Here is an 18,691-nt window from a genome sequence, read left to right as displayed (position 1 = left end):
GAAGTGTGGGGGAATTGTAGGGAAGATCACAAGGAGAGGGAAGAGAGTGTGAATGGATTTGTTTTCAAAATATCTTTGGTATGGATTCAGCTGTTAGCAGTGGAATGAGGAAAGCAGCATGTTGTAACAAAGCAGTTTTTATTTGTTTTTCTATTTGGGGACGAAGGGTTCTGTGCCTGTTTTGGAGCCCTAATTTTCTTCCCCCATCCCTTTCTAATAATGTTTTAAATCCCCACTTTTTCCAGCCGCAAAGCCCTTGCATAGTATATAGTTTGGGCTTAATTTTCCATTGACTTTCATGGAGTAACTTTTGACTTACCTTGCTATGAGCTCAGAGTTAGGCCCTAGTCTGCTACTTATACTGGTAAAAGTCCAAAGCCCATGATGCAAGGATGGTTTGTTCAGGTATCTGCAAGGAACATGCATGGATCATGCCTAATTAAATGCAGTGTTGAATATTTGTACATAATGTATGAGCCTTTGGGATGGTTCTCTGAAGAACAGGAACAAGAAGCAGCTCCTTCTCATGCCTGTCAAGTGCCATTCTTCATAGGGTATGTCTACACTGCAATCGAAAGTGGGGGGATTGATTACAGCTCAGGTAAGCATACCCATGCCAGCTTTACTTTAGCAAACATGACTAAAAATAGCAGTGAAGCGGCAGCAGCACATGTTTCAGTGTGGGGTAGCAATGCAAATATGTACACAGGGTTCTGGGAAGGCTTGTACAGCCCATGTTGAAGCCTATGCTGCTGTAGTTTCACTGCATTTTAGCCATGTTAGGTTGATTAAAGCTAGCACAGGTGCATCTATCTAAGCTACAGTCACACCTTTGGTTTTAGTGTAGATCTACCCATAGCTAGCCCTACAATGAAGAACTTGAACTTGCATGCCCTGCATAGTAATAGCATGTTGAACTTTCTCTCTCTCCCCCCTTCCAGTGGAACTTTTGTTATCTGGTGGATTTTCCAACACTTAGTGACTCACAAATACTACTTATAGCTCTGAACCAATCAGGATCTTTTTCTGTGTATTATACTGTCCTGCAAAATTGTGTGAGAGACAAATTCTTTCCTGGCAGAGTTGCACTGAAGTCAGTGGATTTATGTCAGCAGAGAATATGGTCCAGAATATATTGTATCCTGTTTGGAGAATACTAGATACTTTCCTGTTTTGCACATTTGTTAACCAAATAAGCTTCATTTCTGTGTAGCTGTTTGTAAAAAACTTGGCAACGTTTTCCCCATACACTCCACCCCGTTAGCAGGTGTTTAATCTACTGGAAACCCATCTTGTGTGCTCTGCTGACTCACTGAAGCAGGTGACTCATTACCCCACCTTAAGGTCCATGGAAAGATCCTGTTAACTCATTGGGAGCTGGATTGAGCCCTAGTTGCACCTTGTCTTAAATTTAGGGTTACAATATTTCAGGTTCCCCAAAAGAGGACACTGCTGAGGAGCGGGATACAGTTGAGGGGGTGGGGAGGGAATGCTAGAAAGATTACCAGTTGAGGCTTTAGGCACATAGACACTATTCAGTTAAATGGTCTTCTGGTCTTCGTAGGCCCTTGCATATCTTTTCAATTACATATAGATAGATAAAAATATGCTAGCCAAGTCTGCATAATACGTAACAGTCACCAAATCAATATTCTGGTCATTCAGGCAGCCTTATAAGCCAATAGTACTTCATGCCCATTGGCAAACCGGACAGATTCCACTAAAACTGTGTTTTTAGAAAAAGTCTGAGATTATTCATCTCTCAGGGTGCCAGAATTCATTCATTCTATTCATCTATTACCTTCATTCATCTAAAACTTTAATTTTTCCATAATGCTTGGCATGTTATAAGAAAAAGGGGGCAATAGATTATATTTGGTGTCTTCCATGCCTCCATTCTGTGTTTCTCCCAAAAGGAAAACAACATTGTCTAGTATTTAAAGAATGAGGAGGAACTTGTAAATTCCATGAGCCAGATTCACTACTGAGTTTGGGCCAGCTTTTACCTGGAACATCCCCAGGGGAGCACAGGTGCGGTAGTAGAAAACTGCCACAATGTCACTTATATCAGAGGTGGCCTGTAAAGGGCCAGCACAGTCTGAAAAATGAATAACAGAGTTTGGAAAGAGGCTACAGCCTGATTTGATTTCTACTGTGAGCAACCGCCACTATGATGCTCTGGTGGGAACAAAAACTTCTACTCCCCTCAGCGCACTTTTCAAAGGAGGGCAGTGGTAGTACCACAACCTGGCATTGAGTGGGATGAATCCCCACATTGGGAGAAGGGGTTTGGACAACATTTTGTAATATACACTGATCTACACTAGTTTTCTAATTCTGGCCCTAGGTATTGATAAAACTTTCCATGCGATCCAGCAGCATTTTATTCATGCAGTATTTTCACTTTTTAAATATGAACATGAGACTGTAGCTTTACTCTTACTGTATTCTGTTTGGACAATAAGTGCACCTGAAATACCACTGAAGTATAAAATATGTGATAACATTTGTAACAAATCTGTGTGGATATCAGTCTGATGATCCACAGAATGGATAGATGGCTGAAATTAAAGGATCCACAGGAGATGATTTGTGATTCCTAAATGAGCTCTACTGACATAATTTCTATAGTTTAGATCTATCTTACGCTATCTCTGATCAGTCTAATAACAACCAACCAGCAAAAATGTTCATATGATCATGTAGGTACACCTTTTTTCCCCCTCTCTGTAACGCACTTAGGGGCTAACTATGTCACTTAGGAGCTGGGCTGGATAAAATAGAAAAGATACTGCATTTCCAGGGAGACAGACAGGAAGATCTAGTAGATATTTCCCCTCTGTAACTTTTATGATTCTGTGACACTAAATAAATGCACTTGCTTGTCATTGCTGGAGGCCTACAATAGATATACTGTAGTACATAAACCATGAGAGTGTCTGCACTGAATCTTTTTGTGAAATCTCCTATTCTTGCTCTATCATCAATGTAGCTCCACCAGTAGCAACAACTGTGGGATTGCAGATGTAGGCAGGGGGCCAATGTTATTTTTACTACCATACCTCTACACTGAACATGGTGGTGTCCTGTCTACACCAACACTCCCATTGTCACCTGCTACCTGATGAGCTGAGCTACAGGTGTCCGAAAGGTAGGAGATTTTAAAACTAAATATCTAATATAGACACAGTCCGTAGAAGAGGGTGTTATTTAAGAAATCCTTTGTTATACTGTATATACAGTTATGGAGAACACAACTGTCCTCATGACTGACTGGCTAACTCTCTCATCATGCTTTCTGACAGGTTTTGCTGGTACACCAGGATATCTTTCACCAGAGGTGTTACGAAAAGATCCCTATGGGAAGCCAGTGGACATGTGGGCATGTGGTAAGAAACAATTTTGAAGAACTATATTTAGCCCACTGCATTGTGATCAGTCAGTTAAGAGCCTCTGTTTAGTGTATTTCAGAGTTAATTTTAAATGTTTCTTCATCTCATATTTACCTTTTCAGTAGTTGTTTATTTGAACAGTAGTTATTATTTGAATGTTACAGTTAAGCAAATGTGCTGTCAGAGCACTTTTGACTCTGTCTACATTACAGGTGTAACCATGTCATAGAACTAGCAACAGCACAATTTTTCCTTAACATCGTTACAAACACAGTTCCAGTTTGTATTAAAGACTGAGCCTTAATTATATTTCATTACCAAGCTAAACACCAATCTCTCTCCGTAGCCTTAGCCTCCTTTGAATTGCCCTAAAATCATATCTGTAACCAGGTTAAGGGACAACCATTTTGTAACCTGGTTCTTTAACAGGTACTGTTTGTAGCATAGACAGACTGATTGGGCCATATCTGTGAATGCATTTGTGTCTTGTAGTTATCACTAAACCATGGCCGAATAAATGACAGATAGGCTTGTCTACGATAGACTCTTTTCTTAAAATTTCCATCATCTTTACCACCAGTGCATCTCCACTAATGAGAGCACTTACATTATCAGGCTAGTTTTAATCTCTGTGTTGTCTAAGACTGTTCCGAGTAGGACTAGAGGATATATCCCTGTCTGTCTCTAGAGCTAACTAGACATTTCCAATGTGCCCCCCCATAGTATCTAGGCACCGTTTCCTGACACATAGTCTTCCCCTGCACTCCCCATACTTTGTTCCAGAGTGTCATCATGAGAAATCTACAGCTGCCTCAGAGCATTGTCAGGATGTTTATTTTCCAACATCTGGAGGATTTCTATTCAGTTGTACTACCAAATAAGTCATTTGCCTTATTTGTTTGTACCTGTTTTGTGCAGCCTTGAGGTATGATTCAGTTCATGTTCACTGGGCTAGTTTGCATGAATGGCTTAATTAGTGCTACTCTGGACTTCCTGCAGGTGTCATTCTCTATATTCTCCTTGTGGGATACCCTCCTTTCTGGGATGAAGACCAGCACAGACTCTATCAGCAGATCAAGGCTGGTGCTTATGACGTATGTATTATGAGCTACTCTTACCATTATTTTTAATTACAGCTTTCAATATGATTTTGCTAGACTAAGAAGGGAGTGAAAACTAAGTAGGAATTAGTTCCTAAATATTTCTGTTTTTATCAGCATTTTTATGATCCACTCTTTTTATATGTGTAAACATCTCTTTGGCCTGTACACTATATAATATATACCATTACTCAATATATTTCTATCTACCTGTTTAAACAGTAACTATATTTCTACTACTGTGTGCTTTTGCCCACAATCCTACAACTGTTGCTTTTTAGGGGTGGTATTCAGAGAGCACAAGGTTTCTCTTTAAGCTGCTTTTTGTTACTGATTTTACATTTCAGTTAGATTAGTTACAGAATATCACAGCTGTGATCTCAGTTGATTCACTTACACGTTTGCATGTGTGTGTCTGGCTGGGACAAATGTGTGCAAAAGGAGCCTTACAAATACGAGTACCTCCTACAGTATGTTTTTATCAAATTCCTTTACTGCTTAAAGTTTGAGTCTGGTAGTTACATTAGTCTAAAATCCTATATGAATGATGGTTACTTTTGCCTTGTTCAGATCTTCAGTAATATTTCTAAATTGACAAAACTTTAAACTCTTCAGAGTATCACTGCTACGGACCTAAGTGACTTCTTCCTGTGCATTATCTTTCATAAAATTGTAGCCTGCATAACGGTAGTGTCATAGAGTGCAGTTCTGCAAACACTTATGTAGGAATAGTCCCATTGACTCTCAGTGCCCAGCAGTGAACACTGGAAGGATTAGACTAGTAGTTCAGAAGTGTTATAGATTTTATAGTACATTTATTTTAGACACAGTGAAATAAAGTCTATTGGTGCTCAACTGTTAAGCAATTTAAAGATTGCGTGACTCAAAAAATTGTAAGGCATACAGAGCTTTCTATCTTTTAAGCCATTCATGTAAGCTCTGTAGTGGAAATGAGTTTATGGTCTCAGTCTTGTTCTTGGTGGTCAAGTGCCCATATTGCAGAACATACCATTCCAGTTGGCACTACAGTCACAGCTGAGAAGGCAGTGATTAAATACGTATAGAGACTGGACTGTGCTTCCATAGAGGTGGTCCCTGCAGAAGAAGGTAGCACTCTCACTCCCCTTTGATACCTGTTCTGTGGATCAGCAGTGACTAGAGGGGCTATTAGATTCATAGACTTTAAGGGCGGAAGGGACCATCATGATCATCTAGTCTGACCTCCTGCACATTGCAGGCCAAAGAACCTCAACCACCCACTTCTGCAATAGACTCCTAACCTCTGGTTGAGTTACTGAAGTCCTCAAATCATGTTTTAAAGACTTCAAGTTATAGAAAATCCACCATTTATACGAATTTAAACCTGCAAGTGACCCGTGCCCCATGCTCAATTTCCACAAGCTCTAAATTCATTAATTTAAAAAGTGAAAAACACAAGTTGTTTATGGCTGTGTTTCAGGAAAGCACTTGAGCACACACTTAGCCCCATTCCAATGGGACTTCAGCACATGCTTAAATATTTTGCTGATCAGGGATGGGCTTAAGTACCTGATTAAATCAGGGGCTAAACATTAAGATGTCATATACACTATTTAACATTCAAGAAGACAAATGAGTCTCTACGATAATTTTGTTTATTATTTTTATTGCAGTACTGCATTAGGCAGTGTACAAACACAGAAAAGCACACTCGCTGATCTGAATTTCTTAGCCTACTCTATTTCCCTTAAATTTGTAATTTCATCCTCTAAGTGTCAGTTTGCATCATGTTGTTGTACACATTTCTGTAAGTGTTCCACTACAAAATAAGTTAACATCAGCAACAAGCCTGTTAGGAGGCATCAAAACAATAAAGAAGAAAAAACATAATGTTTACAGAAAAAGTTGTTTGAAATTGTTTTTTTTTATAGCAGGCTTCTTTACTCTTCAAATTTTAAGCTTTGCTATCCATTCATGTGACATACTGTGTGTGTGTGTGTGTGTGTGTGTGTGTGTGTGTTGTATATGTGTGTGTGTGTATATATATATAGAGAGAGAGAGAGAGAGAATTACATATATATTTTTCCTTAAGTTTCCCTCACCAGAGTGGGATACAGTGACTCCTGAAGCCAAAGACCTCATCAATAAAATGCTTACCATCAACCCTGCCAAACGTATCACAGCATCAGAGGCACTGAAGCATCCATGGATATGTGTAAGTAGTTTCCACTTGCACGCCTAAAATATTTTACAGGCGAAATAGTTGATAGCATTCTCCGAAATCTAGTGCACAAATTCAGAAGGTTCATGATTATTTTTTCCTTCCTTAGAGCTGTTTCATTGCAATGTAGTTAAATAGAGGAGATAAAATTGTAATTATCTAGACTCTGTGAACCTAGAAATAATTACCATAACTGAGGCTCCAGCCTGAGAAACTGCTCCGTGCAGGCAGACCCTTGTGCCCAGGCAGAGCAGAGACTTCACTGGGGCTCCTGAGTTTATACAGACATCCACTTGCACTGAGGAGAATGGAGGATCATGGCCCTTAACACATCATTATTATGTGCGTGCTCAGGGAATATAGTATGAACTGTATCAATAAAAATTCTCACTTATATCGTGCTTTGCATCTTCAGAGCAATTAATTCTCAAAACACTGGGAGATAGGTAAATGATACTGCCCCATTGTGAAGGTAGGGTGAAACATGGAAACAATAAGATAGGGATTTGCCTGGGGATACTCTGCAAGTCACTGATAGAGCCACAATCAGATTTGATGTGTTCCTGGTGCCCAGCCCTGTACTCATTCTAGTAGGTGGCACTGTCTTCTCTATCATAGAACAATACAAGTGATAATGAGTTTCAGAGGAAATAAGGAGGATGTTGAATATTTCCTTTTTACACATTTCATGTTCCTGTGCATCACACAGTACTTCTAATGTTAAATAAAATTCCATTTCTTTTTTTAAAAGAGAATTTTACAGGACACCACAATTCAGGATGCTATTACTGATTTTTTATTTTTATAATTCTATATGGCCAAAATGGTTTGTTTTTAGTCAGTCTCTACACAGGTGTAAACCCCACTGATTTAAGTTGGAGTTTTTCATAGGTAAGGACTGAGTACAAACTGAGTCTCCAGTTTTGCATCAGGTTCCATTGGCATGGATCCCTGCACCCAGGCAAAATCTTGGAGACTTCACTGGGGCATTGAGGTTTGCTTGAGGAGATACCAGTGAAGGATAGGAGCTTAAGACTTAAGAATTTGGCCCATGCAGGTTATGATATGCTTGTTCTCCAATAAATACAACATTACTCATATATTTGTGTGTATTGAATATTGTTCTTTTCTTCTCCCTCAGCAACGTTCTACTGTGGCCTCTATGATGCACAGGCAGGAGACTGTAGATTGCTTGAAGAAATTCAATGCAAGAAGAAAACTAAAGGTAAGAAAGAAAATTTCTTCAGGGACATTTTAGCAGCAGGTAATTTTTGAAGGGTAAAAGGATAAATAGATATATATTCCATGTAGAGGATAACCATTCCTTAAAGGGATTTTATGGTGAATATTAACTATCTTGTGAACACTTAAAACAAAGCTATATAATCAAACATCAGGCTTCGATCTTTAAATAAGTACAGCCATGTGAACTGTGCTGCAGTGCTTAATAAACAATATAAGGTTGAGCTCTGCATGCATTTCCAGCAGCATTTTTACTGCTTTTAAGACGCAATTAATATAAATATAATCTACATACCCCTCTGGAATCAGGACGATAGTGATGACCCTCCATTTTAAAATCACAGGCATTTCTCCCTTTAGATAAAGGAAAACCTCCCTTAGTTGATTGTGGTAGTGTACTCTTTATACTCTTTGCAGGCCAGCCACTAGTGGACAACATTACATACATGTGTGTAAATATATACACACAGAGAATAAGTGTGTTGAATACAACTCATCCCAGTTGAACACAATTCATCCCAAGCAACTAAAGTAAGAGTCTGGGTTCTGTTCCCAGTGTCATATGTGTGCAGTTTAATTGATGACAAGTATCCCTATGTGTGCACATACATTTGTGGCAAGACTTGTTCTGACAGCTTAGTAACTATTCAGGGATATTATGATAACTTTAAGAATAAGCTACAGTTTCTCCATTCCCAATGTACTGCACCTTATGCCAAATAATGCGTGGAAAGTCCATCATTCCAGAGTTGACTTAGATATTCAAGTGATTTATGATTAAGCACATTTGCCTTTTTGGTCTATTCATGCTCAGAGCTGTGCATAAATAATGCTAATTTGAATTAACATATGTGTACACAGGGGGCCATTTTGACAACTATGCTGGCTACCAGAAATTTCTCAGGTACGTTTATTAAGCTCCAAATCCTTATGTTCTTTACATTTTGGTATCTGCTTAATGTAACCAGGCTCTAATTAGAATTAGTTTAGTACAGTCAAGGTCTTTGCTACTGTGGAGTATGTAAAGTATAGTGTATAAAAGTTATTTCTTTTTTGCAATGATCAGAGCAGAAATTACTGACTGCCGTAGATTAAACTAAAGGGTCATAATGAGCCTTTTGAAAGGTACTGGTGGTAGTTGTAATAATTTGATGCAATGTCTGTTTGTTTCCCTTATTGTGAAGGGGGAGGGTTTTTTCGTTTTTATTTGTAGAATCCTATCAAAGAGCCTAGAAAATATTCCAGGTAGGAAGAGAAAAATTGCAAATGCTAAGGATAAATGGCAAATTGAAATATGGTCAAAGAATAATATTTTAAAAGTTAAATTACATAGTAGAAGAGGGGTTGAATATGCAAAACTAAAATACATTTCTAAACTTTAGACATAAGTTTTATGTTCTTATCTTATATAAAAAGCAACCGTATAGTACATATTTTACTACTTTTCTAGTAATATATCAAATCAAGTTTACTTCTAATACCATTCCTATTTGTTTGGGTTTCTTAATACTAATAAACACAAGAAAGTTCTTCACTCTTTTACCTCTGTCTCATTCTCGAGCATCATATTATAGCAACATAAGAGTACTTTCTGCATATGAAATAATAGTTGTACTTTTGGCTGAATATACTCTCAGGTGCAGGTGTTTATAGTAATCAAACTCTGATGCTGAAGACCAAGGTGTTAGCCCAGGGCACAGTTATAATTATGTCTTAAATAGGAACACCCTTAAAATATTGTGTTATGCTTAAATTTATAGTTACATATTTAAAGTTTTCAATGAAAGAGAAAAGAAAAAATACCAAAAATAAAATAGCTATAAATTTCTGAAAGGGAAATTTGTAAAAGTGTTAAAGCCTTTCTTTCCCTTCATTCCTCCGATTGCCTAAACTTCTCTGCCTTCTCGTTTTCTTTCTTCTCCCCGACCATCTACTCCCCTCCCTGCTGATTAGCCAGAATCTTGTCCCCCAAATAGCTGTGATATATTTTTGTTTATATTGTGTTTCCATTCTTATTTGGAAGGAAGGAGCTGGGAATCTCCCAATGTAAACCTCAATATTTGAGAATTATTCTGGCAACCTTTATCCTAACCAGACATGGATAATGCATATAAGACACCCACAAACAGGAGTGCAGGCAATTGAATAATTTAGGGTGAATTCTGCAGTAACTTTGCAACATCCTGTTTCTGTCTGAGGTAATTCTGTTGCAATATATTTAATAGATAAAAATGCTATAGTGCATTGAGCATGTTTTGAAGAATAATAAGCATCAAAGCATCCAAAAATAAACAAGCTACAGCGGGATGCAAGTGAGACCAATTGGTCCAATCTGCTTGGTGCTTGGAATACACAGTGCCCTTCTTTGTTAGGTTCCCCTATTTAATATACATCTGTAACATGTAAAACCATCTTTAGGGATTGTAAATTATATTTGGTTAAGGTTTAATGAATTGCCAGTAACTTTCAATTTCCTTTAAGAGTTGAACAGAAATGCTGTAGTCTAAGACTGAGTATCTTGTCAAAAATGGATTATCTTAAAATATAAAGCATGTGTATCATTTCTAATCATTCTCCATAATCATTGTTTCACATACATCATATGTAAGGTCTAACACCTCTCTGAAGAACAGGAATGTCATAGTCCTTTAAAAATATTATTTCAGAATGTCTTGGCATGGTGATCAAAGACTTTTTCATCCATCATTTCAGTGGTTAATTTAAGACATACCTGCACTTGAGATGATATTTTAGTTTTTGAGTTATTTATTCATTGAATTTCATTGAAAGCATGTTTTTTAAGGTTATTTGTCCATAACAATGTGTTTATAAAAGTGTTTTATTTTTTCCTTTTCTTTCTTCCTTTTATGTGGAATGTGTGTTTCTTGTGAGGTAAGACCCTCAGCAACTGAAAGAAACATCTTTTTTGTACCTCCTAAGCAAAATTGCCATCTGCCCTGAACCACACTAATCTCTGCATGTTTTCACAATTCCATTTCTTCTCAGTTTGCTTTTTGGCTTATTAGCAGTGCCTTAGGATTTATTTATAACAATTGCTTTTTAGTTGTGGGAAATCAGCATGGTCAAATTTTTCATTGTTAGCTTACTTTAGAATATGCTTTGCTACTGCAGTTTTTGATTCGCATACAGTGTCCTTGCATACACAAAATGCTTTTAAATAGTATTAGAATTATATCACAAGGCAACAAAAAAGGCAAAAGATTCGTAGCTAAAGCTGGTGCTAACACTTCTTTAAATAGTTGTGTGTGGTTATTGCAGTATGCAAAGTACAGGATATATACTACGCTTGTTCTGGGCATGAAGCTCCTGTTAATGTACAGGACTGAAGTATAGATTATGTCCCATAATATTAAATATCACATACCAGTCCCATACAAGAAACATTTCAAGGGACACATCCCCTTACATGCTAGCAATCCTACAGGCACAATGGGAGGAGTAATGGATGTTACAACCTTCATTATGACTCTTTTGTTGTTTTGTTTTATTTAATTTTTTATTTTAAAAAATTGTTTCCAAAACATGTAAAAGATTTTAAACATAAAACATAACATCGGAAGGATGTAGTTCATATTATGACAAGCAACTTGTAAGAATTATTTTTTCTCAATAGGTGGTGGGGTTTTTTTTAGTTCTATGAGTATAAAATAACCTGTGAAGCCAATAAACTTTTAATTTTCTTTTCTTTCCTGTAGCTTGAAAATAGCTATTTTTTGCTAAATTAGTTTAAGAATTTGATGCTCTTCCTATCTGATTAATTGTTCAGAGATAGAGCCCAAAACCCAATCAAGAATCAAGGCCCATTGTGTTAGGTGCTGAACCTACATTTAACAAAAATGCAGTCTTTAGTCCAAAGAGTTTAAAGGAAAACAGCAGCATATATTAAATATAACACATGCTTTTCACATACAAAAATATTCTGCATTACTCTTCCTTAGCACAGGTGGAGATACTTTGTGTCAACTTTAGCTTGAAATAAATTTTTATGAATGAAATTTTTCTGCTCCTGAAAAATAGGGGTTTATGATGGGCAGCAGGGACACCGTCTTAACAGTGGTCTGAGTGGATCTGCTATCCTAACTGATAAAGTGATTTTGAGGAGTTTTGCTAAATTATAGAAGATAACCTTGACTTCAGCTCTAGTTAAAGTTCCAATAGAGATTTGTTCTTTTCTGCACAGTTTCTATGGTTATATAGTCCATCATGTCTACAGTAGAACCACAATAATATGAGCACTTGACCCAGACACAGCAGGTGAATAATACATGGACACAGAAATGTAGATGAAGCAGAAGCTTTATCTTCATTAACTTAACCAAGAGAAATGGTGGTACCCCAGCAAACTGGCTGAAACTAGACTAATGCAGTTCCCAACAGAATAAGCCCTCCTTCCGCCAGTCAAATGAAGGGGCCTTTCTCAAATGTCTGTGCTCCCTACTATCCTCCTTCATGTTCAGGATAAGGGTCCAGATGAGTAATGCTTCAAGCTGTGCTAGACAGTGAAGCCAACACCAAGAGTCAAGTCCAAAGTCTTCCAAACCCTCCATTTCTTTGCACTTTTGTCCTCAGCAACTGCCTCTCTGTGTAACAAGGAGAAATGGCTGCAAACTCCCCTTTAAAAATTTGTGAACAAATGGCAGCCCAATGGCTTACCCACAGCCACTTAGTCACCTTATGTCACCACCAGCTATAACAGCATGGACAAGACCTCTGCAGCCTTCAGTTCTTCTTCTGTTCCTCATCCTGGGTATCTTGCTATGTGAAGAGGGCACCAGGAGCTGGTCACCTGTCTCCAGAAGTAGTACTAAATACTCCAAATCAAAGGAACAGGGAGTCAGTAATGTGTCTTTGCCTCCACTGAACTAGGTGGACGACTACAGGCTGGAGTTCACAGCCATTTCCAATCTCTATATTCCCCTCCACTCTACCATAACCCTACATAGATCACAGGCTACCCCTAGGAGTCAAGGCCCTTTAGGGTCTCTCTCCCCTGGGTTGGCTTGGCTACAGCCCCAGTGCCAACTAGCAAGGTGGGCATTTGTATCTATCACAAAAAAGCTAATCTCTCCCCATTTCTGAGCAAAAATGTAATAGTAAAATGCTATCATTTTTACAAAATACAGTGGAATCACAATTAGCCAATCTAACTGCGACCAGGGCCAGACTGGATAACCAAAAATCTAGATGAACTGGGGAATAGGTGGCAGGGCTCCAGCTGTGAACCCTGGGCAGCGGGGCTCCGACTGTCAGCACGACAGGCAGGAGCCCCAGGGCTGCCAGCCCAAGTCCTGCCACTGTCAGTGCCGGGCAACTGGTGGTTCAGTTAATACAGAGAGCAGCATAATAGAGGCTCAGTTAAATGGAGTTCTACTGTATTCTACAATGTATTTCCTAGGAGTACATATTCACTCATAAATAAAGCAAAACAGTAAATAACTACCACATTTTGTGATTTGTTATTCTTGATATTTTTGGCTGTGACCCTGCAAGCATTTACCTATGTGAATAATTCAGTTGAATTCAATGCATCTATTCATACAGTTAGAGTTATATGCGTAAGCCTTTGCCAATTCACGGCTTTTGTATGCTTGCTTATACGCTAATGCACATGTTTTAGAAACTTATAGTAGGACTCTCAATGTGAAATAATGAGGTTCTATTGGATATGGCAGTGTTTAGTGCCTAATGCAGCTCGGTGTAGATCTTGACAAAATCAAGGTAGCAAATCTAAGAAAAGTGGTACTGCAGCCTTATGTTCAGTAGTTTGGAATTTGTAAATATTCCGTTTCCTAAATGTAAAGCAGCAGAGGGAGGAACTAAAAACAGAAAGTGCTTGCTTTGCTTCAGACCTGATGGACTTTATTGATAACCTGCTGACATTGAATTTATTCTATCATTTTACAGCAGCAAAAAGTTTACTGAAAAAACCTGATGGAGTCAAGGTAAGTTAAACTAATGCTCCAAACTATACATCTCATTCAGCCTTCTTTTCCTTGTACCATTCCAACTTCTATTGACTTTGCGATTGGAAATAACTACATCTCGTCTTCATAGTTGTGTTAAGAAATGGTTCTCACTGTATATTTGAAGAAGGTGAAGTTAGTTTAAGCTCAAAATAATGTGTCAGAAAAGAAGTAGCTGAAAAACTGTACCATGTTTTAAATAAGGTTAGGAAAAATGCTGATAAGGGAATATTTTCCTTGCTTTTTAATAAAGGGTAATCCTGTCATTAGTGACTCACTGTATTTTTAGCTGCTTAATAGAAATGAGACTTTGGTCGTGGGTGTTAGCTTGATGGAACGTCAGAAGCTTACTGGTAGATTGGGCCACACATGAGGTACATTCTACCAGGTGTACTTGGCAGAAGTCCGGGGGTTTAAGATCTCAGTGAATAAGCTCATCCTGACTAATAGACCTTGATAAGAATGGGAACATTTTGGCAACTTTCATAGATGATTTAGAGTTCCTATTTTCATATTGCCAGGTCCTGTGGGAGGAGAGATGCTTCACAAATGAATGTTATAGACAGATACTTTGAAAAATAGCCAGGAAACAAATCTCTGAGCATTGAAAAATGTTTTATTTCTTTTTCTCAGAGGATTCCTGAAGACTAAATAAAGCACCCCAGCTTTCCTTCTCTTCTTAGTTCTGCCTCATTTCTCAGGAGTGTGTCTTTGACCTGAATTTTAGTTTTCTGCTTAAACTTCCTTTTCTTTAACAGAGTGCTACTTACTTAAATACTCAATTCACAGTAGATTTGTCCTTTACGCACTTACACACACACATTCTCTCACACTTAAAAATGTTAAGGCTCTTAAAATGAATTCAGTATACTCTAACCTGAATGTTACCCAAAGTCAAATAATGGGCATCTTAGAGAGGATGAAGAAGCATATCTTTCTGTATGATTAGGTCATTGCAATACAGATTCCTTAACACGTCTTGGTGGAATGCAGGAATTTTATGTGCTCCAGTTAGGCTAGTATTTTTATAAATACCATTCTTCCTACAGGTTTATAATGGCATCTGCTGTATCTCCATTTTGATAGCAATGTTGCTGAGAATTATCCTCAATGGTTTGCTAATATTACACTTGTTGGGATCTGATATTTATGATTTTCAGGACATTTCAGTTTTTTACCATTTTCCTGCAAAGTTATGTGAAGCAAGGGGGGAAATGTTTACCTGCGTGGGAGTCTTTGTTTTCAGCATTTTTCTCATGTAGAAACTTCCCCCCACAAAAAAAGTATTTCCTTCTCTACCGCAGCTTAGGCTGTCTTTTTGAAAACAAAAATATACTGTACTCCATGCATTGATACTTTCAATCCAACCAGTCACATTTTCTTCTTTTCCTTTTCTCTCTGACTGGTCAATTCAGAAAAGGAAGTCCAGTTCGAGTGTTCAAATGATGGTGAGGATCTTTATCTGCCAGATTTTTCCTCCTGTGAAACATTCACACTTAGAAATCAAATAATTGCATTTAATTTGTTAACATAACTTGAGAAGCTACAAGACCTTTAACATGAAAACTTGTGACTTCTAAGCCAAGAAGTGCTATATGCCATCTGTAATGAATTGTTCCGCAATTCTTAAAGCAAGATTTTTAGCTATAGAAATATAAATACAAAAAAGTAGATGTAACATTGGCCAATGCAGCTGTCTTTTGTACACTAAAAAAAAAAAGTATTTGTTTACACAGTCTTCCATTAATTTTTTAATCTCCTTGTATTAAAAACTAATAACATTAAAATAATAAATGGATAGTAATAAGTGTAATGGAGACATTACCCTCTGTGTAGTTATTTACATAGAAACTTAAAAAACAAATTACAAATTGCAATACTTGGGAAATTGCTAGAGCTTTTACTCATATAGTATGCATACGGTTCAACATCAGGAATCCATTAAGAGACACCTCTCTACCCCTGCTGCCCCTTCTGTAAAAAAAAAATGTATATAAATAAATAAATTCACTGCCAGAGCCACTTTTATTGATTCCAGCTTTGACTAAGCACATATCCAGTATTTAGGGCATTTAAAGGTGATTTTCAAAACCCTGCTTTGTATATTTTTATTGTCCCTTGAAATCAAATGGAAGGATGGTTGTTTATTTTCTTTTTGAGGATGTTGTAGTTTTAGTATCAAATAATAAGGTTTTTCTAAGTGTCTTAGTGTCATTTGACTCACATCAGAATGTCAAGCTACAAGCATAGGCCACAGCAGACATGCCGCCTTCCTTCCCTTCTCCAGACCCCCAGCCAACCCACTTCTTAGTCCAGAGCCTCATCCCAAGACCTCCTCAACCTCTAACTCAGATCCCCCATCTTGAGAACCAATACATAGACTCCCTTCCCCCAGCACCAGGGTCCCCAGGCAGGCAGTGACCATCCTCCTGCTTAACTGGCATTGATTCTGAATTCTGGGATGATGGTGGTGATCCTTGCGAGGCAGCTTACTCAACGGTAACATTTCACCATGCCTCTGTTCTGCTGATCCAGGTAGAAGGGAGCAAATGTTCCACTTCCTCCAACTGGTCCCTCTGCCACGGGCAAGCAGACCTCCCCTTGAAAAGCAGAAAATACCTGTCGGGTACATGGCCTATATCATCATCTAGCTGGATACAATGTTTCATGCAAGAGAACAGTTCATTTTAATACAAAAGTACAGGCCATTTACCAGATAGGGTGGGATATTTTCAGCATCCCAAACACCCTGCGTGCCAGCTTTTACAGTCTGCTGAAACACCACATAGATTGCTTGGAGCAGTGGTTCTCAAAGCCGGTCCGCCACTTGTTCAGGGAAAGCCCCTGGCAGGCCAGGCCAGTTTGTTTATCTGCCGCATCCGCAGGTTCGGCTGATCACAGCTCCCACTGGCCGTGGTTCGCTGCTCCAGGCCAATGGGGGCTGCGGGACGCGGCACAGGCCAAGGGATGTGCTGACCACCCTTCCTGCAGCCCCCATTGGCCTGGAGCGGCGAACCGCAGCCAGTGGGAGCCGCGATCGGCTGAACCCTTGGACGCGGCAGATAAACAAACTGGCCCGGCCCGCCAAGGGCTTTCCCTGAACAAGTGGCGGACCGGCTTTGAGAACCACTGGCTTGGAGGATTTAGATCCCGAGACACAGTTTTATACAACTTTTTAAAAAATATTTAAAAACCATTAATACATAGGATTGTATGGCCCTGCCCAACTGTTTGCTCTGAGAGAGAGAGAGAGGGTTGATATAAAGTTAAAAGGTGTTTCTTGGCAACCACAATTTTAGTAAAAAAAAAAAAAAGTTTTCCTTCCTGACAACTAGAAGTACACCAATTTAGAATAATTTTCCATAATCACTTAATCATTTGGTATGAAAATGCTGAATTTCTTTTTTAATAGTTTCCCCTTTCTGTTAAAATAAATGCAATAACGATGATTTAAAATATTTAAAACCTACCATTTTTCTTTAAGTTTGGAAGTGTTTAGCCAAGCTGTGCTCACACTGATGAAATAACTTGACTATGCAATATATTCTCTCTTTTTCATTTGTACTAATGTAAATTCTGTATTCGTGATGTACCATGAATAGGCTTGAATATATATTCAGTTCTCAATGGTAGTGGAATGAATGTTGTTTACTTTTTATAGGATTTTGACCAGGGGAGTATGGGCTCAATCCTGCTCTCCTTACTCAGGCAAAATTCACTCTGAAATTTGGTTATCCTTTGTCTGTTATGTGTTCCATGACAAGCGCTTCTATGGCGTGTTATTTGATTTCTGATGTTGCTGATTAGAACTGTCTGAAGTCTGTTGAAACTTTCATTCCCTCCCTCGTATATGCTTTGTATATGTCCATTTCTTCTTTCTTTTGCTCTTTGATTACTTCTCTCTTGATGGCCAAACTGTCAATGAATATTCATTTTTGGTTGTACAACTTGGGAGAGTGATTTTCTCTTGTTACAAGAGAAAAAGAATATGATTGTCCATGGTTGTGTGTACTGTTGTTATTCCATAATGTATGTAGTCTTAATTAAAAAAACAACAACAACATTTCCTTGAATTCAGTGGGTTTTTTTCCCTGAGTAAGGAATGCAGGTAGTAACATTTTCTATCATTAATTGTTCCTTACTAAACCCCTGTAAGGTAGTTAAGTGCAGGCCAAGATTGTCCCTAATGTAGAGACACTGCCCTGCTTGGCATGTGTCTTTCAGTATCTTAGAGGATAAATCGAACTCCAGTGCAAGCCCATTTTGCACTAGAGCAATGTGTCTGTGTTAGGGATTTCCATCTTAACTACATGGATGTAGTTACAGAAGAACAGAGTTCCCTAGTCTAGACATGTCCTAACTAAGACATTGGCTATGTTTCAGATTTGCTCTGATTCCAGCAACTGATGGGCAGCCACCAGTGCAAACACCTCAGGTGAAATCCTGGCACAATTAAAATCAATGCTTCAGCAGCTTCTGTTGATTTCAGAGGGGTCATGATTTCACCCCTAGGGCACTTTTGCCCAAATAAAGCTTACTCAGCAGCTTTATCAGTCTGTACTAGGGATTGCACTAGTACACAGGTAGAATTGGGGGAAATCTGAAGTGTAGACATGGCCTAAATATCATTATCCCCATCTCACAAAGAGGTTAAGTGATTTACCTAAGGCCATGGAGGGATTGATGAGCTGAAATTAGAACTCAGAAATTGTTGGCTCTCAGCCCAGTGCTCGAACCATTAGTCTAGGAGTAGGCCAATATATGTCATTACAC

General features: G+C 38.4%; 1 protein-coding gene and 1 long non-coding RNA gene across 20 annotated transcripts in view; one reads left to right on the top strand and one right to left on the bottom strand.

Moving 5' to 3' along the window:
* Nucleotides 1–18,691, top strand: part of CAMK2D (calcium/calmodulin dependent protein kinase II delta) — a 266,772-nt gene that overhangs the window by 185,936 nt on the left and 62,145 nt on the right. For 6 of the 18 annotated variants that reach the window (XM_034771684.1, XM_034771688.1, XM_034771695.1 and 3 more), the window contains exons 8-13: nt 3,306–3,389; nt 4,392–4,486; nt 6,564–6,686; nt 7,834–7,917; nt 8,796–8,838; nt 13,860–13,897. In XM_034771684.1, coding sequence (XP_034627575.1) covers nt 3,306–3,389; nt 4,392–4,486; nt 6,564–6,686; nt 7,834–7,917; nt 8,796–8,838; nt 13,860–13,897 — 467 coding nt within the window. Of the gene's footprint in view, nt 1–3,305; nt 3,390–4,391; nt 4,487–6,563; nt 6,687–7,833; nt 7,918–8,795; nt 8,839–13,859; nt 13,898–15,333; nt 15,367–18,691 lie in introns of all 18 variants that reach the window. The other 12 variants (XM_034771697.1, XM_034771680.1, XM_034771692.1 and 9 more) reach the window with 3 other exon arrangements.
* The window catches only part of LOC117877964, a 71,474-nt gene continuing 67,335 nt past the window's right edge, over nt 14,553–18,691 (bottom strand). The window contains exon 5 of one of the 2 annotated variants that reach the window (XR_004645865.1): nt 14,553–16,518. This is a non-coding gene — a long non-coding RNA (uncharacterized LOC117877964). The remainder of the gene's footprint in view (nt 16,519–18,691) is intronic. The other variant, XR_004645864.1, reaches the window with a different exon arrangement.

The sequence above is a fragment of the Trachemys scripta genome, chromosome 5 (assembly GCF_013100865.1).
Source record: "Trachemys scripta elegans isolate TJP31775 chromosome 5, CAS_Tse_1.0, whole genome shotgun sequence".
Lineage (NCBI taxonomy): Eukaryota > Metazoa > Chordata > Testudines > Emydidae > Trachemys > Trachemys scripta.
The sequence above is the reverse complement of the archived record's forward strand: the minus strand, read 5'-3'. Positions and strand labels throughout refer to the sequence as shown.